Source organism: Suillus fuscotomentosus (assembly GCF_016647785.1).
Source record: "Suillus fuscotomentosus strain FC203 chromosome Unknown F5891scaffold_106, whole genome shotgun sequence".
NCBI lineage: Eukaryota > Fungi > Basidiomycota > Agaricomycetes > Boletales > Suillaceae > Suillus > Suillus fuscotomentosus.
The window spans coordinates 51,072-75,042 of NW_024539618.1; the positions used below are offsets into that span (position 1 = coordinate 51,072).

At 48.5% G+C, this 23,971-nt stretch overlaps 8 protein-coding genes across 8 annotated transcripts; 2 read left to right on the forward strand and 6 right to left on the reverse strand.

Annotated features, from left to right (window-relative positions):
* Window positions 1-9,059: 9,059 nt before the first annotated feature.
* F5891DRAFT_963388 (uncharacterized protein) lies at window positions 9,060-9,650 on the forward strand (the record flags this gene model as incomplete). The annotated part of the gene is made up of 3 exons (XM_041375996.1): window positions 9,060-9,287; window positions 9,349-9,426; window positions 9,495-9,650. 3 exons carry the CDS (start codon window positions 9,060-9,062, stop codon window positions 9,648-9,650), a joined length of 462 nt encoding a protein of 153 aa, XP_041218767.1.
* Window positions 9,651-10,422: 772 nt separating this feature from the next.
* F5891DRAFT_986109 (uncharacterized protein) lies at window positions 10,423-11,012 on the forward strand (the record flags this gene model as incomplete). The annotated part of the gene is made up of 2 exons (XM_041377696.1): window positions 10,423-10,778; window positions 10,874-11,012. 2 exons carry the CDS (start codon window positions 10,423-10,425, stop codon window positions 11,010-11,012), a joined length of 495 nt encoding a protein of 164 aa, XP_041218768.1.
* Window positions 11,013-12,311: 1,299 nt separating this feature from the next.
* Window positions 12,312-13,979, reverse strand: F5891DRAFT_1196723 (uncharacterized protein; the record flags this gene model as incomplete). Its single annotated transcript, XM_041368344.1, has 4 exons — window positions 12,312-12,974; window positions 13,026-13,439; window positions 13,494-13,700; window positions 13,749-13,979. 4 exons carry the CDS (start codon window positions 13,977-13,979, stop codon window positions 12,312-12,314), a joined length of 1,515 nt encoding a protein of 504 aa, XP_041218769.1.
* A 372-nt stretch (window positions 13,980-14,351) lies between these two features.
* F5891DRAFT_1208029 (uncharacterized protein) lies at window positions 14,352-15,175 on the reverse strand (the record flags this gene model as incomplete). Its single annotated transcript, XM_041369089.1, has 7 exons — window positions 14,352-14,369; window positions 14,429-14,515; window positions 14,564-14,629; window positions 14,680-14,766; window positions 14,818-14,895; window positions 14,953-15,024; window positions 15,075-15,175. Coding segments are annotated over 7 exons (509 nt in total), but the record flags the coding sequence as incomplete, so codon positions are not given.
* Window positions 15,176-15,979: 804 nt separating this feature from the next.
* On the reverse strand, window positions 15,980-17,116 carry F5891DRAFT_1117144 (carboxylase domain-containing protein; the record flags this gene model as incomplete). The annotated part of the gene is made up of 7 exons (XM_041363812.1): window positions 15,980-16,109; window positions 16,163-16,209; window positions 16,268-16,600; window positions 16,626-16,667; window positions 16,719-16,753; window positions 16,805-16,844; window positions 16,898-17,116. Coding segments are annotated over 7 exons (846 nt in total), but the record flags the coding sequence as incomplete, so codon positions are not given.
* A 1,606-nt stretch (window positions 17,117-18,722) lies between these two features.
* On the reverse strand, window positions 18,723-21,460 carry F5891DRAFT_1196726 (uncharacterized protein; the record flags this gene model as incomplete). The annotated part of the gene is made up of 9 exons (XM_041368345.1): window positions 18,723-18,849; window positions 18,912-19,031; window positions 19,103-19,517; window positions 19,570-19,831; window positions 19,881-20,251; window positions 20,307-20,497; window positions 20,561-20,695; window positions 20,756-20,923; window positions 20,988-21,460. 9 exons carry the CDS (start codon window positions 21,458-21,460, stop codon window positions 18,723-18,725), a joined length of 2,262 nt encoding a protein of 753 aa, XP_041218772.1.
* A 210-nt stretch (window positions 21,461-21,670) lies between these two features.
* Window positions 21,671-23,172, reverse strand: F5891DRAFT_1196727 (PIN domain-like protein; the record flags this gene model as incomplete). Its single annotated transcript, XM_041368346.1, has 7 exons — window positions 21,671-21,814; window positions 21,870-22,184; window positions 22,235-22,460; window positions 22,520-22,635; window positions 22,696-22,927; window positions 22,984-23,099; window positions 23,155-23,172. The coding sequence occupies 7 exons, from the start codon at window positions 23,170-23,172 to the stop codon at window positions 21,671-21,673; spliced, it is 1,167 nt and encodes a 388-aa protein (XP_041218773.1).
* Window positions 23,173-23,730: 558 nt separating this feature from the next.
* On the reverse strand, window positions 23,731-23,961 carry F5891DRAFT_930841 (transcription factor IIB; the record flags this gene model as incomplete). The annotated part of the gene is made up of 2 exons (XM_041373952.1): window positions 23,731-23,766; window positions 23,827-23,961. Coding segments are annotated over 2 exons (171 nt in total), but the record flags the coding sequence as incomplete, so codon positions are not given.
* Window positions 23,962-23,971: the final 10 nt, after the last annotated feature.

Here is a 23,971-nt window from a genome sequence, read left to right on the forward strand (position 1 = left end):
ATCTCCCACTTGTTTCCCTGTGTCCATATTCCACACTCGAAGGCTCTTGTCGGCGGAGCTAGTGACGAGGAGGTTCGTACGAGGGATGAAAACTACGCCGGACACCCATTCTTCATGACCCACGAGCGTGAGTGTGGGCTGAGATGTTTCTTCTTGAGTTGGCGGGGTTGTTCTGTGACTGTCTTTCTGAGTGGTGGCCGCCATTCGATATTCGATCTTGCTCAATTTGTCGGTCAGCAGGAGCTTCGAGTGGGGGAGCAGACACTCGCGCGTGCTATGGTGAGTGGCGGTCAAATTAATATTTATATCCTATAGGTCCTCACTATTGTTGTCAGCGCATCCACATGTCGGGCCTTGCTGCAGACACGTGGTGTCCCGCATACAGGTTGTACGTTATCCATACTTTCAGCGCGTCTCGATCCTTCCGGTGTTTGACTGTAAGCGGGTTGTCCTCGATCATCACCAGCAGCTCAGTCTAGTTATTATCATGGACAACTTGAAGAATGTGGTACACGCTCTGACATAATTGCTCTTCGAACAGTTGGTTGTATTTGGTCACAGACGTATTCCGAGTCTGCATGCGCCCTTGTTTGTGTGAATTTCCTCGAATGTGTTCTATGATGGCGCGCTGTAGAATGGTGTCACTGCTCTTGAACGTCTTCACAATAATGTCGATCCCCTCGCCCTGGGCATCCCGGTGTTCCTCTACCAAAACCTTGGTCGGGAGGAGACATCCTCCAGAAGAACCTCGCTTCTCAATAGGTGCTTCCATGTCCTCATCTCTCAGTGGCACCTGCTTATCATTTGACGCAGGACAGAAGTGTCTGACGTGGAGAAGATCCTGACCAAGCTCTTCAAGTCGGGTGTCGTACTTGCCCCAATTTAAGGGCCAGCGTTCCTATATCGTAGCGGCGGCGAGCGCCAGTCCCCGACTCCGATACTCCGATAATACCTTGATCGTTTCTTGTACTCTCACAATTTCCATGTGAATTCTCATGGGCTCGTCTAAGTCCTCCCATTCATGGATATAACAGTCAGTCAGGCCTAAGCTAACATCACAATGTACGAGTCCCACCACAGGGCACCGGAGGTAAAAAAAGACGATAGGCAATATTGGGTCGAGAGTACGGAGAAGGCTGAAGGCGGTGAAAATAAATGAACAAAGACAGTGAATCATAAATGTCTCAGTTATGTACGTAATCAATTCCCACGACATGTCCATTGACAGAAAAATGAGCATGTTTGCGTCTGACAAAACCCTTCTCCCACTTCGTGGGAGTCGGGGATGCAGTTCAACGAGTCTCTTAATAACAACTTGTATAAGAATATTGAACTGGCTAGTGTCGATGACTTGGTCATGATTTACAATGTATCGTATTTCTCGTATGCCCCAGTCATTGTAATACACTAGGTTGACTATGCTTGTGATGTGACACCATGAGGTCGAAGTACTAGTCAGATATAAAGCAGTGTATTTTGGAAATTACATGTGTCTTCGAATACTTTGTGCATGCGTGATATCTTCTCCAACATAAAAGATTTGCAAGGGAAAGGACACTCAGTTGGTGCGCGGAGCAGCAGGACTTATCAGTCAGGTTCGTGCAAGACACGGGAAGTATCTTGTAAGAACTGCAAAGCAGCTAATGCCTGGAACATGTTCAATGTTCAACGGAGAAGAGTGGTTAGTTGTAGTAGAAGCGCTGGCATTTCCGGTCTGCAACGTTGCTGGCGCAGTTTCATTGACCACATTGGATGTCTCCGCTGGTGGCGCGCTGCTGCTTGAGGCACCAGCGTGAGCTTGCCAGTTGCGAGGAGGATGTTGTGCCTTCAACAACCTATCCCTTTTTCCACTCTGGGCATTAGCGGTGCGCTGCGAGACAATATCAAGGTCACTGAGATGGATGTCGAAAAGTCAGGAAAGCTTACATATTTGCCTCGTGTTGCAAAGACGTCCACAAGGGAACCCCCGCGTGTGCGAGCAGTTTGGTCCTGGGAAGCGGAGGAGCGAGAAAAGATACGATCTATCATGTTTTTGATTTTGGAGCCTTTGGCGTTGCGCGTATTACCGGCGTGAATGCTGCGTTCAGTTGGATCAAACTGTCAAAGGATAGTGAGACGTGCATCAGATCTACTGCATCATATGGACTTACATCATCGAAGAATCTACTAGTTTGTATTGGAGCGCGTTTTGGGCGAGGCCGTGGGTCTGGGATGGTTTTCTTCAGGACTGAAATTAGGGATTGTACAAAACGAGCGTGAAAGCGGCGTACCTCGAGAATTTTCTGAGTGGACTGTATGATAGGTCAGTGGGTGTGAAGTATTGATACGACAAGAAATTTTGCTCACCTGTTGGAGCTCCTTCTCTGACTCGCTCAGAGGAACTGTCCATGTGCGAACGATGTAGTCATTACAGCCAGTAGCAATGAGTTGGCTGTCCTCGGAAAATGCCACACACTGGACATCATCAGGGTGCTTGAGTGGCTCGCCAATGGGTTCGAATGTGGTCAGGTCAAAGAACCATGTGGTCTTGTCGTATGATGTGGTGGCGAATTTGGTGCCATTGGGAGCAATGGCTAGTGAGGAAAAGCTGTTGTTTGTGTGCGCGTCGAACTGTTTGATGATGTCTCCGGTGGTAGCATCTGATATTCAGATGTCTTTCCAGTTTCCACTGACGAAACGGAGACCATCTGGAGTGAATGCGTGTCTGAATGCCCGCTGTTTTATTTTCAGCAACTCTTCTCCACTTGCTGAATTCCAAATGATGATGTGCTCCTCTGTGCCTGCTGCTAGTTTTGTCCCATCCCGGTGTAGAGACTCGTGCATCTCATAGTGTGATATGGCGCTTTACACTAGGGAGTATACAGCACCAACTCGCAGCATCACTCTGTGTACCATCCACAGTGATTCCTATATGACGCGCAGCTTTCCCGCGCAACGCGCGCCATGCGCGCACCATTCCCGCGCTTCACGATGTATACGCGCGCGCGCGTTCCCGCGCTTGCGCGCCCTATAGCGCCAGCCATCCAGATGCATCCATCCACTGTCCACCAAGCTCCCTAGTGCGTATATTTCCATTTCCTTTATTAGCATAGTTCCACCTTTATTTTTATCATAGTTTCTCACTCATATATATTTTTACATACCTACTCGGTAGCGCTTCGGCTCCGCATGAGCGCGTTTAGGCGCGCTATATAAGCGCCAGCAGTAGAACCTTACTTTTCACCCAACTTTACCTAGTACTTACTACTTAGAAAGTCGCAGTAGCAATCTATTCATTAGCACAACACATCTCACATCCTTTATCTTGCTTATATCTTCACATAAGTTTAGTCTCTCTTATTTCCGCTTACACGCGCGCGCTTTCCCGCGCTTCGCGCTAATACGCGCGCGCGTTCCCGCGCCTTCGTACCTTGCGTGCACCTGCGCTTTCTCGCGCTTCGCTGAAGCGCGTACCTCTAGATCTCCGCTGCACCTGCTTCCCCTTTAGGGTCGAATGCACTTGCCATCTCAAGTATCGCAGACTAGGCAATGCACGACCTACAACTTTTTAGATACAGTCAGGAGCATTTCTTTGTTCCTCTCAGTATTGTTGTTTCTCCGGGAGTACGACACCGAGTTTGCCTCATTGCCCACTTTGAGTGGTCCGAGGACTATTTTTCCTGTCTCCCTCTTCCACACGCATACCGTTTTGTCCCGCGATGCACTTGCAAATGTCTTGTTGTCCGGTGCAAATACGATGCCCTGAACCGCATTCTCATGGCCCTTGAACGAGACGGGCACTCTTTTGAGCTCTCTCTTCTTTGTCACAACTTCCCAGACCAGGATGCTACCATTCTCTCCTCCACTCGCTATCCAACGTCCATCAGGGGACGCCGAGACCCTGCGGACTTCATCATCGTGTCCCAACAAGGGCTCTCCCACTTGTTTTCCTGTGTCCAGATCCCACACCCGAAGACTCTTGTCGGCAGAGCCAGTGACGAGGAGACGGGTACCGAAGATGAAAGCTACTTCATACACAGTTTCCTCATGACCCTTGAGTGTCAGTTCAACAGACTGGGCGGGCGCTTTTGTGGATGCTTTGTGGGTGGTGACTGCCATTCAATCTTGTTCGGTGTCCCAGTTAACAGGAATACTGAATACTGAGGGAACAACGATCACTTACATGTGCTATGGTGAGTAGTCATCAAGTTGCATCTTCTGTAAGATGCTGACTATCGCCAAACCCTTTGCTGTAGACACGTGTTGTCCTGCATACGGTTTAGCAACGTCTTCAGCGCCTCTTTCAGGAGTTTTCTTCGGTAGGCGCCTTGGTCGTTTTCACTATGTTTCAACATGTTGTCACTGCCCGGCCATGTCCAAGTCAGTCGACCCAAGATCTCTTACATTTATCTTGTACTAATAAGTGATAACACGAATGTAACGAATCAATCGCTTGATGTTGGTTGGCTGTGGTGGTAGGACCTCCAAGTCGGGCTGAGGAACATGATATTTTTCGTTCCTGCCAGCATCGTTGGGTCTTGAAAGTGGGAAATTCGCTCCATTGCATAGCTTCTCCTGATTACTACTGCACTGCAGGGCAATTAATTCCGCGATTTTAAACTTGGTGGCCATGCGGACACGGAGCTGACTGGCCCATATGCGCACGGGATTAAGCATATAAACTGCCAACAAACTGCTATCGACCATATAGCGTGTGCGTCAAAGGACTGTTGCAGCACCTCCACATGGGCGGCCACTGGATCATGAGTGGAGCGTCCAACGGAAGGATCCCTTATGATCATAACTGAACAGAAAACGCCAGCTGCAGATTGCAGAGAGTGAAATGAGCTCCTGCGTGTAGGTGTACCAGTGTTTGGGAGGCCTTTGCAGTTGATGAGGACGTTGTCGTACGTCGACTGAAGTTTATTTTTATTATCATGCTGGGCTAGTTTACTTGGACGTTCAAAATTTGAACATCGAAGAGTCCAATTATTGAACCCTCTCTTCCCAAGCTGGTCTGGCCCATAACAGGTTCATCAAGTATGCTTTTAATCAGCGCCCCGGATCAAGGATCGTCATTCCTTCAATGAGAATGCTCCTCCAAGATGTATGTGATGGCGTCATCGAGCTTCGCGATCATCTATACAATCTCGAGGACTGACGGAAGCTGGCAACACGAGCTCACTATGCACGCATGCTCTTGTAGCAAATGAGGGGGTCCTCCGGGCCAGGCACACAGCACTTTTGCACGATATCAAAACTCTTCAGAGGACCAGTCGCATTGTCTCGAACGCACTGGTTGATGATGGAGTGGAGTGCTCAGGGTGCATGCACGATTGTTCTTGAAGCTCGGGGGAGATGTACTTTGTATGTACCAGTATCGCAACAAATCCCATCATCCAAAAAGCACCGCTGGTAGGACTGGCGCTGAAAGGCTGGTATTCAATCTATGAGTGCATGTGATTGGAAGTTTGATGAAATCCATGATTTGTGACAAGTATAGATTATGCATATCAATGTGTTGCACTAAACTCGTGAACCGTTCACAATCTATAGCTACACACTGTTCTGCACACTAGGTAGGATCATCCCAATCTCGGAAAATTTCCGCAAGCAAACGAGCTCTGGAAAACTCACAACGAAATGAATAGCTTCTGCATTCTTAGCAGCTATATATATCAAACGAGGTGCTGAGCAAATTGGTTTGAGCCGCGCAGATATATAGATCCTGAGAGCTTAGTGCTTAGCAGAGGCCTTAATAGCGAGATGCCCATGGTGGATAGGGGCTGCAACATTGTTGAATTGTCCAGGAAGGACGCGTCGACGGCTCAAGATGGCGGCCGAGGCCAACGTTGACAACGTTGATGACAGACTCGTCTTAACATGAACCAAACATGCGCAAACCAACTGTCACAGTAAGTCTAAAAATAATAGACTATGACTCCATTTCAAATCATCCCTTTGAGCATATGCTCTTGCAGGACATATTACATGTACGTATTGCTATTTTATGTGTCCGAGTGTCGAGTGGAATTGGTAGATTGAATGGTGTGTCCATATCTTGGTTCGTTAATTACTGAAGTACTGATGCGCTTGCTAAAAAAACCATTCATCTGTTATGCGGAGACGCCTCAGGTGAGTATATGCGCTCATTCCCTTGCAGGAATATTGTACTCCTACGCATATATGCTCGTCTTTGAATATATTGAATATGTGAAAAGCTATGATGGTGTTGATTCCTCTAATTTTGCAGTCACTAAGCACAGCATTTCATCGAACTGATTCACCCACTCGCAACAGCATTTTTGCCCCCCACTGACAGTTAACCTCAACAACCAACCGCTCACGCATTTGGATATTATCCAGTTTCTTCAAGGTTTCTGCACTACTCTTCTCTCCAATCACATCTCCTTCTTCAGTATGTTGCACATTCTCTACACGATTCCCTTCATGGCATATCATCTCCCCCATCGCCTCTCTGATGTTCTAGCAGCAGTCAACAACAATCGACACTTCAAACCGTCAAACCTCATGAACACATCAACAACATATGCTAATGCACTCGAGACATGTTGAATGCCGATGAGGCTGGAACATGGTCTTGGAGGCTTGTCGATGGTTTGTATGCGTATTCTCTCCCTTTCAGTCACTCTCGCACAAAGACACGTCTCTGTTTCTTGATGCTTCGCGTATACTCGTTATCACACAAATTTTATTGTACCAGGAGCTCAACGTTCAACACCCAGTCAAAACTACTACATGGTTCTATGTTTTGCAAATTTGTTACAAATTGACGTCATATTCGGCGAAACAGGCCAGTGGCAGAACTCGATCAAATGCGTTCTGAACATAAGCAAGATGCTAGCTAAGCCCCGTTATGCCGGGTCAGAGATACTCATCGCGATCGATAGGGCATGGACTCGGATAGATGGTGAACGGTCTTGCCGAATGTCGTGCAGATCTCGCAGAGGTTATATATTTGATTATGAATTAACAAGGGATGCAACAGAAGGCAGTTGACAGATGGTTGAGTCTTGGTGAGTTAAACATTAACAAAAACATCATTGGCCAGCAGCGGATAAATATCAACAAGATGAATTGTAACGGCATTGAGAAGTTTTGAAATACGTGTTCTTTGAGCCAAGAGTTTATGTCACAACTCGTGCAGATTGCAGGGCCGGAAGGGTCTCTTGATCACGACTTGTATAAGAATATTGAACTGGCTTAGCGTCGATGACTTGATCATGATTTACAATGTATCGTATTTCTCGTATGCCCCAGTCATTTAAGACACTGGGTTGACCAACTCCGATGCTACACGATGGGGACGAAGTGCTAGTTATTTGTCAAGCAATGTCTTTTGGGAGCAACATCGAATTGCATGTGTCTTAAAACAGCTAGTACATGGATGCTATCTACTCCAACAAAAAGATTTGGAACAGAGGCCGGTTAACTGGTGCGTGGAGCTGCAGGACTTATCGGTCGAGTTCCGGAAAGACATGGGAAACACCTTGTAAGAACTGCAAAGCAGTTAATGCCTGGAACATGTTCAATGTCCAACGGAGAAGGGTGGTTAGTTGTAACATAAGTGTTGGCATTTCCAGTCTGTAACATTGCTGGCGCAGTTTCATTGCCCACATTGGATGTCTCCGCTGGTGGCGTGCTGCTGCTTGAGGCACTGCGAGGAGGACGTTGTGCCTTCAACAACTTGTGCCTTTTTCCACTGTGGGCATTAGCGGTACTGCTGCGAGACAATATCAATGTCACTACATGGATGTCGAAAAGTCAGGAAAGCTTACATATTTGCCTCGTGTTGCAAAGACATCCACAAGGGGAACCCTGAGTGGGCGAGAAGTTTGGTCCTGGGAAGTAGAGGAGCGAGAAAATATACGATCTACCATGTTTTTGATTGTGGAACCTTTGGCGTTGCACGTAGTGCTGGCGCGATTATTGCATTCAGTTGGATCAAACTGTCAAAGGATGGTGAGACATGCATCAAATCTACTGTATCATATGGACTTGCATCATCGAAGAATCTATTAGTCGGTATTGGAGCGCGTTTTGGGCGAGGTCGTGGGTCTGGGATAGTTTTCTGCAGGACTGGAATGAGGGATTCTACAAAACAACGAGCGTGAAAACGGCGTACATTGAGAATTTTCTGAGTGGATTATATGACAGGTCAGCAGGCGTGAAGTATGACATGACAAGATCATTTACTCACCTGCTGGAGCTCCTTCCCAGACCCGCTGAGAGGAACTGTCCATGTGCGAACATTTCCGTCCCAACAGCCAGTTGCGATGAGTTTGCTGTCCTTGGAAAATGCCACACACACGACAGCATCAGGGTGCTCAAGTGGCTCACTGATGGGTTCGAAAATATTCAGGTCAAAAAACCGGATTGTGTTGTCGTATGATGTGATGGCTAATTTGGTACCATTGGGAGCAATGGCTAGTGAGGTAAACAATTTGGTGGGGGCGTCGAACTGTTTGATGATGTCTCTGGTAGTAGCATCTGATATTCGGATGTCTTTGTAGTTTCCACTAACGAGACAGAGACCATTTGGAGTGAATGCAACTCACCATGCCCACTGTTCTATTTTCAGCAACTCTTCTCCACTTGCTGAATTCCAAATGATGGTGTGCCAATTTGTGCCTGCTGCTAGTTTTGCCCCATCCGGGGAGTACGACACCGAGTATGCCAGATCGCCAACTTTGAGTGGTTCGAGGACCATTTTTCCCATCTCCCTCTTCCACACGCATACTGTTCAGTCCCATGATGTAGACTGGTAAAACTGGGTTTGAATTCAGATACTGAGCATTCCCAAGGTAACGTGATGTCTGGCCAATGAGAAAACCAGGTTTTTTTAAGCTGTGCGTAGAATAGGAAATAAACAATATAATTTCTCTATTGACGCAACGCGACGCGCCTTACATAATACACTTGCGAAATTCATGGACCAGCACTCACTCATAGAGGGCATCCGTGCTGCATCACTGGATGTGCTGGATCGTTTTGCACATGATCTTATTCAAGACCGGCTCCCAACAAACTACCTTCAGACACTCGGTGATATCGACCGAATGGACGCATTACGCGCGTGCTTGATTGTGTTCGTTTTGACGGCAACCATCATTGTTCCACGTCAATTTCAGCTCGAAGCAGTTCTTGCAACTTTGAACGGTCAAGATAGTGTGATTACTGCAGGAACAGGCAGTGGGAAGACTTTATGCATCATTATTCCCATTCTGCTCCGCCCTGGCACCATTAGCATGACTATCTCACCACTCAAATGTCTGCAGGCCACCCAGGTAATTCAGTCCAAGTGTAACAACTTCGTGCACCATAACATGTAGAATTTCACTATCACAGGTTCTCAAATCGACAAAATATGGCATTCCTACGATCTCGATCAATGAGGACACTGCAGCAGATCCAGCTCTCTGGGAGGTAAAACCAAAGCTCGGTCGTGCATTGTCGTTAGTGCGCTGGAGCTAATGCAGAACATTTGCTACCAGTCAATTCGCGTAGGAAAATTTACTCACCTCATTGTTTCACCGGAACAACTATCAATGTTCAATGGTCACCTTCCACGCCTCACACGGCTCCTGCGACAGGATCAGACCTTCACTCGACGCATTAAACATGTGCTTGACAGCGAAATCGAGCTGTGAAGGATCCAGGATTGTAGACATAAAGTCAAGAATGGATATGCGCCCGTCTCGGAGAATCTTGATAGCAGTTTTGATGCGCTCGTGCTGTGAGGGTCGTGGAGAAGCTGTACCCATTGTGACGTCCACGAAACCAGAGTCGAATGAACAATTCAAGTCACCGTCGAGAATCATCGAAGCCTCAGAGCCTTGCATCTTGAGTGAAGGGTCCAAGTCTGACTGGTCCAGGAGTTATAGAACAAGCGAGAGTAATAACATAAAGCAATAGATACACAGAAAGAGCAATGGAAGCAGTGAATGAAACTGCCCAGCAGCTGTTAGCGCGCTCGACTGTCGACGTCAAGTTGGACGGTGACACTGATATATCTAAGAAGTAAAGTAGAACGGTTTCGGGAACTTTCGCTGCACTCGCGTGGTTTGCGCGTATTTCATGTATTTCGCCAAAGGCCATGTGGTTTTCGCTTACCTCGCTTAACCTCGATTTGGCAGCTCGCGTGGTTTTGTCACGTGTTTTCGAACACCGACTCAAATAGCATCGCCCTTTGGGAACTTAGCACGACCTTGGTAACTGTATGTGTACATGGCATTAAATAATGAAAAAATATGTGTTTGAGCAGGGCAAGGGAGATGTGTGATTAGATTTGAGTGTTTTTCCTACTGTAATTGTTATGGTAGTATACATAGAGCAAATAATGGAACAACATATAATACAATGACAGACAGGGGGAAAACAAATATGAGATAAAAGAGATTGGGAGATGAATGACAGAAGGTTATGAAAAAAAAAATAAAAAAGGGAGAAAAAGATCACTTAGAAACTCAAAAACTGGAAAATGGGAGGACAGGAAAATGGGAATGGGAAACTGGGAGAACCAGAGAACCAGAGGACGGGAGACAGGAGACAGGAGACAGGAGACAGGAGACGGGAGACAGGAGACGGGAGATGGGAGACGGAGGGAGACGGGAGACGGGAGACGGGAGACGGGAGACGGGAGACGGGAGACGGGAGACGGGAGACGGGAGACAGGAGACAGGAGACAGGAGACAGGAGACAGGATTAGCATGGGTATACCCTAGGGTATCTGAGGTGAAACCCTTACCCTTACTTACCAATATACCATCACCCACAGTGTAAGTGTGGGTTTTTGAAGGGTACCAGAGATAGATACCATGGGTATACCTCAGGGTAACACTTTTTCCAATCACATATATTTTACCATTTGAAGGCAAATGTACAACTTCAAAATTTTATATGTATCCATCACTCCTATGGTAATCAATTTGGGGATATATTCCCAGGGGTACAGGGGTCTTCAAGTCCAAATTCCTACCCCTACCCTCAAGGGTTTCCCATACCCCTGCTGATCCCTAGATGAGAGATGGGAAGCAGGGAAAAATGGGAAAATCATTCAAAATGCACAATTTATTAGGATGCAGCCTGAGGCCAGGAAGCCAAAGGAGGGCTACGCCCTCCTTGGCTTCCTGTGACGAAGGAACAACACTCATTTTCCTCCCCTGAAGGAGCGCATAGTGCTCCTTCGATTTGTGCCGAAGGCACAACGGGCGTGAGCTCGTACAAGACTAACATCAGAGAACCGATGAGTCCTTGATATTGTACCCGTGAGAACTATAGAAGGATACAATTCTGCTCCTGCTAAATAATATCATATATACTGCGAGAAATTGGAGTTGTAGATACATAGCCATTGACACCTGTAAATGTAGAGTGACATGAGCATTCCACAACGATGTCATCCCATTCCTCCTTTGCAACAGATGGGGGGTGATAGCTTACTTATGCCAATTATTTTGAGCATTGTCGTTTTGCCTGATTTATATATTAAATTACGACATTATTCAAGACATTATCGTGAAAAGGAGCGTTGGCACTGCTCAACAGATGTATAATGCTATTAAAGTCCACCACGAGGTTGTGACATGGTGCCATCGCAACACGCAAGGTAGGTTAGCGCACTTCTCTCGACGTCGTTTACTTTTTACTTTTTTCTTCCAGGTTAAGATACTATTCGAGGTCATCCAAGACCTTCTCGTGAAAAGTAACTTTGGCACTGCTAAACATATGTATAATGTCATTAAAGTCCACCACGAAGTCGTGATATGGTGCCATCGCAACACGACAGGTATGGTAGCGCACTCTTCTCAAAGTTGCCGATTATTCTCACTTTTCCTTGTTCTGATAAGCCTTTCATGGCTTTCCAGACACAATGCCGATAAACCGTTTGCAGTCAGCGTGACTACGGCTCCTTCCTCACTTCAACGGCTTACTCAGTAATTTTGCGAACACGTGGTCAAAGCAATATATAGTACGCGTCCAATGCGCATCACATGCGTTGTCCACCTTGATGTGTCTCGTACTGTCCCTCTTTGGCGCACATTAACTCATGGATTCATTACAATGAATCGCGTTCTTCTATCTGTCGTTCTTTGTTTACTATAGGTACTAGAGCATCGATGGGAAGTAAATCATACAATGTCTGCAGTATTTTGCTGGTTGGAATTAGAGGCTACATGTTCGCTAACTAGACTACCGCCGTGACGACTAAGACTTCAAGTTAGAGTGGGGAGTATTGGTAGCAATCAATTTAACCGAATCATGAAATATCGGCGTACACAGGCTTGAAGTCATATCGCTCTAAGTCAGTATCACTCTGCGTGCCGCAACAAGCCAGTTGCAGGATGAACAGGAATCTCTAACCACGCGACATCTCGTCTTTTCCCCGGAAGCAACTTTGAGCCCTTTGGAGCCTTGCAGGTGTAGGTGGATGCGGGAAAAGATCGTCTGCCGTCAGCCCCTTTGCCACAGCCTTTGAATGAACACTGAAAGGTCGCAGACATCTCCGAGGCGTTGGCCTTGATTCGTTTCCACACAGTCGGACACCCACACTGGGCACACTGCATGGGAAGTGTACATCCCCACGGACGGGCCTTCGCGTGGGCGAAGGAGAAACGAGTGCACTCTGGGTTGTTGTCCGAAGACGGGATCATTGGCATGGTCATTAGAATGACCTCGGTGTGCATCCCCAGTCCTGATTGTTCGAGGATACTAGGAAAAGCTTCGCGCAGGGTAAAACGCTCGATAAGTACGAGCTGAGCAAATGTCGTCAGGAAGTGGCAGGTGATGGATGGATGGAAGTGCTTGGCGGTGAATGCCACTATGGACGTAAGCTTGTGACGGCCAGCAGACGAACTCAAACCACCAAAACTTTCGGGGTAATTAACAAGGGCTCCACATCCGAAGAAAAACAGCGTAGTGTTCTTCGCAGACTGAAGCACCTTGCTCCATGGGTCGAGCAGAGTATCGATGAACTGCAAGAGACCAGATTAGGATCTAACAAAGATACAACTAGATATACGCACGTCAGGAACAGTGGTGGCGATATAGCTGCCTTTGGTTTCTTTGTCGTATCCGAGAAAGGGGTCGCCGTTTTCGTCGTTTGTATGATTAGTGATCGCAATACACACAATCTGGTAGCTGCGGTCCCCCATTACCTGTTTCACGAGTGTCTCACACTTCTCAGAGTATGCATCCCTTTTTCGCGCAGTACCGAGGTCAAACTCTACATCGACGAGGCGGAGACCGCCATTCGAGAAGTACGGCGAAAGGTATGAGTGGACCGTATTGATGGGGGTCGCGGTAGTTTCAGAGCCGACAATTTTGAAATGAATTATTAGGACGGGGATTGCGGATATTTCGGAACGTTTGGAAAATTCCAAGTGGCCAACGATGGGCAAGAATGACGGGAGGATGGGTTTGCCATTCAAATAGAATCCCTAAATAAGTGGGATTGAGGAGAACACTGAATAAGTACAAATAAATCAACGTACATAGTACGGTGTGACCTCCCCCGATGTTTTATCGCGGGCCGTATGACAATGGATACAGCGAAATACAACAGTGGGCTGCATTACCTCTTTCAGGGAGCTACCCGGGATTAATATGCAGCCAGTGCAGATGCCACGAGGGCAGCCATCCTCATCACATTCGTAGATGCAATGTCCGTCGCGTGCGCCATCTTGGCAAAGCATACAAAACTATGGAAATATATCAGTCTGTCTGTCATAGAGCTGACTATAACTCACTTCGTTTCTGAATAGTTCTGGCTGAACAACCGCGACTGAGTAAGAACGCGCCATTTCTTGGACTTGAGGTGGTACTGCGCCACCAGTAGCGGCCTTCGCAACTTGAAGGCTGCCATGAGGCAGGTTCTCCATCTCAGGCCGCCGCACTAGTAGTGAAATTTTGGCTGGAAACCCCTTACGAGGGGCAAGCCCGCCAGTAGCTCTCGGAGCCGTCATTTTGGTGCGTGGCATGGTGCGAACTTGGTGAGTTCAACCCGTCAACGATTTCGATTAAAGTATTTGGGTGTGGCGTACAAGCATAGATAAACAAAAAATGACTAAATAATACCAAAGACTTGGCTCGGACTTACTAGTCTCGTCACCGACGGCTCGCCTTGTCTTGCGTGAGAGTTATGGTGGAATGTAGCTCAAGCAAGGTGTCTGGTAGCACTTCAACCTGCAGAGCCAACAGAGAAGGCTTTCAAACTCCGACTACAACCAAATTAGGCAACCGCAGTATTGGTGAGGAGGCGACTCCAGCATCGCAAAAATTGCTCAGCCTAGACACTAGTACCATACATAGGTATATCTCAGACATTGTAAATCACATAAGAGATATTTAATTTAAGCTCGTTCTGGCCGCTGAGCAACATATAGTGCCTGTACTTAAAATCTGGATAGCTTGAATGAACACAACGTACAGCTCGGCCAGCCGTTGCGACATTCTTGGTGACGCCATAGACAATGCTACTTTTGGCTGCATCAAGAGCGGTTTCCTCCAGTGCCACCTTGATTTGGATCAGTAGATATTATGATCAGGAAAACATAAAACGTACAGTCCCATCAACTAGTCCGCTAACGACCTCTTTTGCTTGTTTGAACGCTTCCAGGTTGTTGGAACTCTGCAAGAGCATCAGCAAAAAAGTTCACCGTTCGCCCAAGAGCCGCATACCCGGTAGAGGGAGAATGCGAGCAAGCCAGCTTCTCTATCTACAGTTATGTAGGCGCCATGCGCAAGGCCTGAGCCTCGGATAGAACGCTACACATATAATAAGTAGAATTCGGTTCCGCTCACAATGTGTTCACCTACCCAGAGGAAGCTTTCTATTGCTTTCGTAGTGCGGCTGACGAACGAGCTTTCGATCGTTGGCAAGCTGACCACGGTAGCCTAAAAACAGGAACCAGTAAGAATGCTGCAGAGCCGTAAAACAAAAGCTCTTTGCACCTTGGTTGCAGGATTCTTACCCAATTCACTAAGCGTGTGGCTCGTAAGCTTCAACGGAGCAATTTTGGATTCCTGCGTGATCATGAAATGATGCCGCCGATGCTAGACAAAGAAACATGTACCGGTAGAAGGTCCCCAAAGTGTTTAGACCAGACACTCCTTGGCTTGGGTATGTCCAAAACGTTACCCGTGACTGATATCCGTACTCCAGTGGGATCCATCACTGGTCATATTGTAAATGAATGCCATGTCATGCTTTCATGATACGTACAGTATTTCCTCAGTTCCTCTAAAGTCCGCGACCACTGTATCAGGATAGCTTCTCGTCGAAGTTATCCAACGCTTCAACAGGGACTGAGCCAATATAGATCGGTAGATCAACCATTGTCACGCGAGTGTCTTCGCTAAAATAGATGTACGAACTTACAAGGAGTGTCGTCGATCTAATACCGCACCGAATCATGAACCAGATACTCACCAGAGTGGCGGCTCGGTTTCGATGTACTCCTTGTTCAGAGGGGCAACAGGCGATGATGTAAGGTATGTAGCAAGAATGTCTAAAGCCTGCGAGATTGTAAGCTCCAAATCAGAAGGTTTGTAAGACCACAAACTTTTCGCTCCATGAAGTCATTGGGCGAGGGACCAGTATAAATGATCAAAAGTTCTAGCTTTCCGGTAACGATCAAGGACAGATTATGCAGAACATAGTAAGTGGCGTGATAATCCCCGACTAAGATCAGACGAACGTTAGTGAAGGATGGACGCCAAGAGAGATTGATTCACTTTTCTCGACAGAGAGTCGCTCTCACTATCACCATCGCTCTCACTTCCACTCCCATCCTCGTCGGCTTTGACCTCCAACGTCCCTTTCTCAACTTGGAAGACTGAAAAAATGAAAATCAGAATAAGTTGTAGCCCATAAGCCAATATCACACACCGTTTAGGAGCGGGATATTCAGTGGCACTGTCAGTATCGGGTAAACACATGCACTTACCAAAGACTCCCTGCCATCATTGTAGTTGCATATTGGGCACGTCCTTCCACAACAGGCCCAACGGCCATCAGGCAGATAACCAGAGTCTTTCCTTTTTCGATCAAGATGTGCATCTCCTCTCCAGTAGCCGGTCGCCCCAAGAAGTACCGCGTGGGAAGAACGCTGGGGTAAGGATAAGTCCATCTTTGAACATCACACAGCATCATGAGGTTTACCTGAGATCTCCGTATTTCTCAAGGAAACCCTGGTATTCTTCGAAGACCTGACGGAGTTAACATGACTTCAGAATATGCATCGCGGGAGTGCAAGGCACGCCATACTTTGGGGTACATGACGTATGAGGTAACGTCTGCATCCGTGATATGCTTGCCAAATTTGCTGCGGAGCTCTGACTTGATCTTCTTGAAGTCCAAGGGTTGCATAGTCGCACCAGGACGCCCATCGATTCTTGGCTTGTTTCTGATTCTGATGATATTCGAACGAAGTGGCTCAGGGAAACCTCCCACAGGTTGTCCAAGATAACCCTGGAAGAACTCCACAACAGAAGAGAGGAAGTCAAGCTGGTCTGCACGTTGAATAACATCCTGTTTGGAGAACAAGTTTGACGTCATCCATTGCGCGAAATCGCCAACTACTTTGGATGAGGGCGTAACCTAATAGTTTTGTTAAAATTTGCACGGAGTTAAACAGGTAATTGCATGCCTTGATGATATTGCCACACTGAAGGGAATGATTCAGATGGAGTGGGAAATGACGCGCAGACAAACTTACCAGTTCATTGGCCTCGATGTATTTCTGCTTGATTTCTGGGATTCGAAGGTCAGAAGACGTAAGTTACTGGTAAAGAAGATACTCACGGGTCCACTGTGTGCCGAGGCCTAATTGTGACGCTTGGAACTATAGGGTCGATCAGCCGCCGAATCTGAATACATTCCGGACACCAGGCTCACCATGAGATTCGTATATTGACCTCCTGGCATTTCGTGATCAAAGACACTTGAATCCGAGGCCCGGACATTGGCTTCGAAGCAACCGTAGAGCATGCAAACCTGGCTCCAGTACAAGTTTAGCGCTTGGATGTCGGCGTAGCGGATGCCCGTCCCTAATCGTGTTTGCTCAAGGGCCATGCATACGGCTCCCATCGAGGGCTGCGACGTCAGACCAGACATACCTATCGGAATTGTCGAACATCTAGCTCGGACTGAGACGTTGAATGTCTCCGCCGACCCCTTTAATTTGGAGAGCAGGCACACCTCCAGACCAGAAATTGTGCTGATCTGTTCGGCCCCGAGCTCGTTGGTCAGCCAGATAGCAGACCCGAACAAGTTCTTGATGTGGGCGACATGGCCCTCCTTGTGGGCCTGTTGCGCGCCAAGTGCAGGCTGCAAGCAAGGCACATAGCCAGCCAGCAAACATGCCCATACAGCTGCCATGTTATCTTCGTGCTCCGTCAGGTACACGACGACGATTGAGCCTGTACGCTTGCCCCACTCTAGCATGGCGCGTGCGAGGTTGCGAACATATTGGTTGAAGGCGCTGAAGGTCTTTGTCTGAATGGAAGAGTCATGTGCTGATGATGTTATGAAACCGAGCTCGTGGGACGGATAACGGTCGACAGCTTGAGCGAGGACGTCGTGGAGAGTATGAGGTTGTGGAGAGACTATGGATGTCTTAAGTCCTGTAGGATATGTCAGCACAGGACTAGCTTGTAGCAACATGAAAAGTCACCGAGGGGCCGAGAAGTTGGATATCAATGTGCTCCATTTGCAAATATCCATGAGACAGACAGATCGGGAGTAGCATGAGCTTAGCTGAGAGATTTACCCTTGGCGGCCAGCCAAAACGCCACGCGAGCTCACATGACCTTGATCCGTTACCGTTTTGGGCCTGGGGTTGCACAGGCGCGCGTCCGGGTTCTTCCGGCTCGAGACAAAGAGAGAGCGACGGACGACGAGAGCCTCGAAAACCAGATGACATTGACGAAAAGAGCGAGATAGGCGGGTTCTGGTGAATGTGAGTGATGAGTTGGCTTGGACTTTCTGACTTTCTCTCGTCAGCGGATCGTCACCAACCAGGATGAAGGCTATCAGCCTGAGGAAATATGAATTCTCGTAGAAGACGGTGGTCGTTTAGAAGCTCGTTGTATTCTTCATCCAACTTCATCTGTAGTTGGTATTTGGCAGGAATCCACTCTTGCCGTCCGTGACATTAATGTGGTAGTTGTGCTCAAAGGCCTCACGATGCTGGATGTAGCCTGTCTCTGCTGTCTTGCCATGGGATGGATCGACGAAGCCACGTGCCTCCGGGCTAAAGTCGTCCTTGGTGAAATGAGGAAGAGTACGATGATGGAACCCGAATGGGATACGACGACCTTCAACACTCTGCTGCCCGACACAAACAGACATTTGCGAGATGTTAATGTATGAACCCTTGGAACCAGCTGTGACCATCGCCCACAGTCTTCTTCTCGACAACACCAAAAATGATTTCACCATTCTCAATTAACATACCATCGTCGAAGATTGGGGTTCGAAGACTTGGGATCTGGGGCCCGATGGATATTGATACCGTGGGGGATCACCATGCTTAGAATCAGCTTGCCGGACCACATGGGGGTTTAGGATAAAGAGAGAGCAACGGATGACGAGAGCTTGAAAACGGATGACATTAATGAAAAGAGCTTTGTGGGCAAAATGAGATTATTAAACGATAAACGATTGTATTTACTTGTGAGTGAGTGTCCGAGTGGAGTGTCCGACTTATTAAACGATTGTATTACTGTCCGAGTGTGGTTTCCGAGTGGAGAAGTGCAAGTGCGAGTGCGAGGTGTGGTGTGCGTGCGAGTGTGAAGAAGAAGAGACTGGTAGTGTGAGTTGGTGTGCGTGCGAGTGCGAAGAAGAGACTGGTAGTGTGAGTCGCGAGAGAGAGAAGAAGAGACTGCGGCTGGACTGTGCTGGTGCTTACTTTCGGGGGAGGAGTTCCCCACGCATTTTCCTGGCATGGTTGATGGCGCGTAGGAGGCCCGTATGGCCTTCATTGGCCTCTGGATAGGCGGCCAGGAACAAGGTCTCGTTGCCATTATATCTGTGTGCATCAAGGAGGTAAGGTCAGGCCTGTGTGAATGGTGTGAATGGTTGGGAAGGTGAGATGCTCACCGGTCAAGGAATTCCAGTGCAATCACAGCGCGCTGCTTATACTTGGAGGCAAATAGGGCCTTGTTCTTGCCTCGGATCCAATCAGCTGGCCAGTCTCGAAGGGGGAGATGCAAGCCACGTGTGGGGTCACCCTCCAACCAGTGCCGGACAATCTGCCTCCAGGATTCCTTCCTGGGTGGGTAGCTCCCATCAGCACGCTGTGCTGGGACAGCAGGGATCACAAGACCCTGTTCAGGGAGTTGGCGGATGCCGTTGGTGCCGCTATTTGTGATCTGGCTGAGTGCTTGGATTGGGGCGCTGGAGGGAACAGATGTAGTGACCAGCTGACCAGCTGGGCTGACAGATGGTGGCGAAGGCATTGCACTGTGGAAGGAAGGGTGTGGCTGCGCTGACAGTTGTGGGATGGTGAAGCTGCCTGGAGGTAGAACATTGAATATGGAGTCAAGGAGAGAGGGTGCCACACTCACCAGCGCTGCCAGTGGGAACCATTGCACTTTCACCATGAGTAAGGGCAGTTGCGAGACGGCAGACATCACTCCGAAGCCCTGCAACATCAGCCGTGATGGAATCCTGCATCAACAGTAGGTCTTGTGTGCATGCCGGCTTTGTAAGGGTGTGTTCACCGATTAGTGATCCATCAGCTTCACGCTGAGTGGGGCACAGGGCGTCACTGTGGTCACTCTCGTATGAGTGCAGCTCGTCGAGTAAGTAGCGGATCAGCATGTCAGGCTGAATTTAAATGAGCATTTGCTGTGTGTAGACAGAATCAGGCACTCACGTTCTCGTTCTCTGCCCAAGATCCCCACCACCGAACCCTTGCCAATGTCCAGCGCTGGCCAATGGGCGCAAACATCCTGCGCCACTGTGCACCACCGCGTCTGTAAGTGTGAGTGGTAAAGCTGTCACTAGGTCCATGAGGTATTCCAGCTGCTGTTGTCGCTTCGTTGATCCATCCTTGCACTGCATCATGTGAGATGTGCTCACGAGGCTGCACAATGCCGTTTGTGCTCATGGTAGGGAAGACGTAATCCTCGGGGTCGAGTGGTCGGCCATAGTGAATGAACTCGAGGAATGTAAGCCATAGGAGGAGCCAGAAAAAACAGTCACAGGATGGCATGTTGGGCTGTGGGTACAGGTTATAGCGGTTGCCTGGCAAGTGTGTCTGACAGTGAGTGACAAGGAGCTGGGCATTAAATGCACTCACAGCGCAGATCAGATACACCCTTGTCTACCTTTCGTTGCCAGCCTTTGCGGTTTGACAGGAAGACCTTGAAATGGGCGTGGAGGTCCTTTGCTGACAGAGTTTCACCGTTAAGGTACTTATTGAGCACTGCGGCAACTTCTGAATGATCAATGGCGAGGTCTTTCCTTTTTAGCTTTATTAACTCGAAGCACCTTTGCATCACAAACATCTGAGTCAGTGTGCTGCTTGACACAACTTTTCACAATCAAACTCACCTCGTCCAAAGGTTCCAGGCCGTGGTGCTAAATGCCATGTTCATCAAAATCTTCGTGTACAGTGTCCGGGATTCCAGGGTGAGATTTTTCTCCGCAAATTTGGAGTCACTGCCAGTGATGATCGCTCTGATGAGACTGATGTAGGTCAGTTGCGGGCAGACTGTGTCAGTCCATGCAAGGATCCGGTCCATGTACTAGCTCTTGGACATTGCAACCGAGTGCGTTCTCTCCCCTCCGTCACTGTTGGTTTTGTGCCTGACGGACTTGATTATATCTTGCACCTCTGCCGAACATACGGGATTGCCTTCCCAGCGCTGGCGGACATCGTTGTAATGCCACTTGCCACGGAAGGTGTCTCCATCCCTGTAAGGGAGATGGTAGTGCCATGAGTGAGCATTGGCAACCAGTTTCGAGAAAATGGACTTACACTTCTTCCCAGAGCTTCTTGAATGCCGCTGAGAGGCCCTCGCATGTACTCATCCCGCAGTCCTCATGGAAGCATTTGTACGAAATCAAGAGTGCAAGTGCCTTATCTGAGTGCCTGTTAGGCGTCTTTTCAAGTGCTTCCCTAAACGCTGGGTCCTCGTAAGCGTCACCAACTGCAACCATGAGTGACTCTGATGATTCGCTGTCCTGCTCTTTTGCCGTGCTGCCGCTTGTATCTGGTGTATTGCTGAAGTGTGTCTTCAGCCATGTCTGCCCACGTGCAACATACCCGTCATAGCTTTTGCGTGTTGCCTGTGCATGCTTGTGCTTGTGCTTCGCCTGCTCTTTGATCTGGTTGATGGCCAGTAAGGTGGTATTACTTTCGACAGGCTGAGCTCCTTTCCTCCGCTTCCTGGGGCTGGCGTCTGCGATGGGAATGAGTACCTTGCTTGCCTTTCCCTTTGTCCTTGTCATTGTGAGCTAATAGGCTGGTGGGACCAGGTGGTTGCTTAAGTTAGGATGGACGTGGAGGAAGCCATAGGGGTAGTTAAATTTTAGTCTGGTCTGTTTACCAATACCAATATCAATTCACACTTGATCTCAATTTGTTGTCGGTGCATCTGCACGAAGTTTGGACGATGTATTTACAGCAGCAGCCTGGTACAAAAGTCTAAAAAGCTAAATCTACAAGTTCATGTGGCTCGTGCGGCTCCCTTCTGCACTGGCTGCATCCTTTGGCCACAATAATTCAGACACCTGAGCATACTGCGCAGACAGGCGAGGATGCCAGTCAGTCGGAGATATGGACCGTGATTGAGACTGAACATGCTGTATCACTTGTCAGTTCAATGCCGCAAGTGAACTTCACCACAATGGCACTCACTGACGGAGGTGTTTCATGGTCCAAGAAGTCAAGAACCTGTTCAGGCGCAGTTCGTTTTAACACCCTGGTAGGAACATTGAACCCTCCATCGGCTTGAAACCAGGCCGCATGGTCAGGTGCCTGACTAGCATCATGCACACTCGAGAATCCACAAATGTCGCTGCATCCTGCTTGAAGGCCTTGGTTGATGGCCGTGACGAAAGATGGGGCAAAGATGGTGAGATTGTAGGCCGACACACCACCATCAATCTCAAGTTGCCGGTTGATGCAGAAAGACGGCTTTGGTGGTGGCCCACAAAGTCCGTTTGCAGGGAACTATGCCTTCAGATGAGTGATGCAATCTGCGGCAAGGGAAGCCACCTCACCTGACAAAAAGCACGCAAGAATATCACCTGCCACACCCTGCGCCGGAGGTAGCCATGTATTTTTTCGGACTCCCAGCCTAGGCGTGACTTACAAAAGCTAGCGAGATGTACGAGGTTCGGCTGGGTTGATGTAAAACAAGGGCCGCAAGGCTCGTCACCATCAGATGAAGGGGTAGTGGGGTTCAGGTACACGTCGACTCTGATTTCACTACCACTCTTGACAGCACTGTGAATGGCTCAGTCAGACAGTCAGAAAAAACCAAATCAAGGATCACAGCAACTCACGGTCGAATGACTCGCTTGGCACCAAACGTAAATGTTTTGCTGTCTTCAGTCAGTACAGCACAGATTTTGTTAGCTTTGGATAAGGAAGCAAGCTCCCGTTCAGCCTCGTTGTCGGCCTGCAGATGTGTGCACTCAGTCTGCCTCTACAGCATTTAGGAGGAGGAACCAATGCTCACCATTGACCAAGTAAACCCGAAGATCTGCAGCAGCTCTTGCAGACATCCTACAATCCAGGGTGGTGCCGTCCAAATTGGAGGACGGTCTGCTCCGCCGAACACAAAGTGGGCATGCAAAGGAGCACTGGCCAGGGCAACAAGTGCATACATCAATGTGCGGCGCAGCTCAGGGTTCTCGCTGGACTGCATGAATGGAAGATATTGAGGGGTGCAGACTGTGTGAAGCCAGGAACTGGGGGGAGTGGCAGGTTAGCGAGGTTTTGCGAGCCGTTCGGCCCATTTTCTTACCCTGCATCAACTCCGATGACCATTATCGACAACCCATCTTTGTCTTGCACATGACCCTTGAATTCCTCGAGTGCGAATTTGGTGAGTGTCTCCCTTTCAGCGACGGGAGAAAGCAGCTACACAAACCAACTTATCAGACCACAGTGGATGACATAGCACTAGGGCACGCACCTTCCACAAATCAGCCATAGTACCTGTGGTTGTCGTTCTCGACAGTGATTGGGGTGGTGGTGGTGGTGGTGGTTAATGGATAGGAGCGAGCATTGCTAAATTGTTAGGGGCTTGTACAGCCACCACGCACGACTGGTGGTTCGTGCGGTGCGAGAGCGAGAGCAAGGGCAGCATGAATAGCTTGGGGTCCGTGTGGTTCGTGTGGTGCGAGAGCAGGGTGAATAGTTTCGGGTCCATGTGGTCCGTGTGGTGTATGCTGAGAGCAGTTAGCTGCGACCAGGGCCAAGCTTATTGGGGCATGGGTTGGCCAGTGCGGGGTGCAGCGCGAGTTGTTGTACTGAGTCTGCGCTGTCTTGTCTTTTTGTCTTTCTGCAAATTGGCTCATGTCTGCAGCTGGACTCTCGGTGGTGCTCATCGAACCAAACGTCGCTAAGTTCGGCGCAGTAAGAGCTAAGCTCACGGTTGTCGCGAACATGGGGCTGTTCAAAGACTGATGAGTTGAGCCAGAACGCGAATGTGTGTAGGAATATGAATGGGGAGTGCGACAATGACTGAGGATGTTGTGGCGACTGGACATCGAGAAGGATCATCGCCTTCGTCGTTTGCGAATGTCTAGACACATAATAATAGGTGCAGGGTTATCGCAACAATAAAGGAGACAATAAGACTCACCCTCCATTCACTTCTTGTATCAACAATACGATCACCCAGGACCAGTCCACAGCTTCCGCACACAAGATCCCCGCTCCCAAATTCTTCGACAATGTTTGGATTTGGATCTCTGCACTCTGGGCAAATGAGACGCACGGCTAAGTCA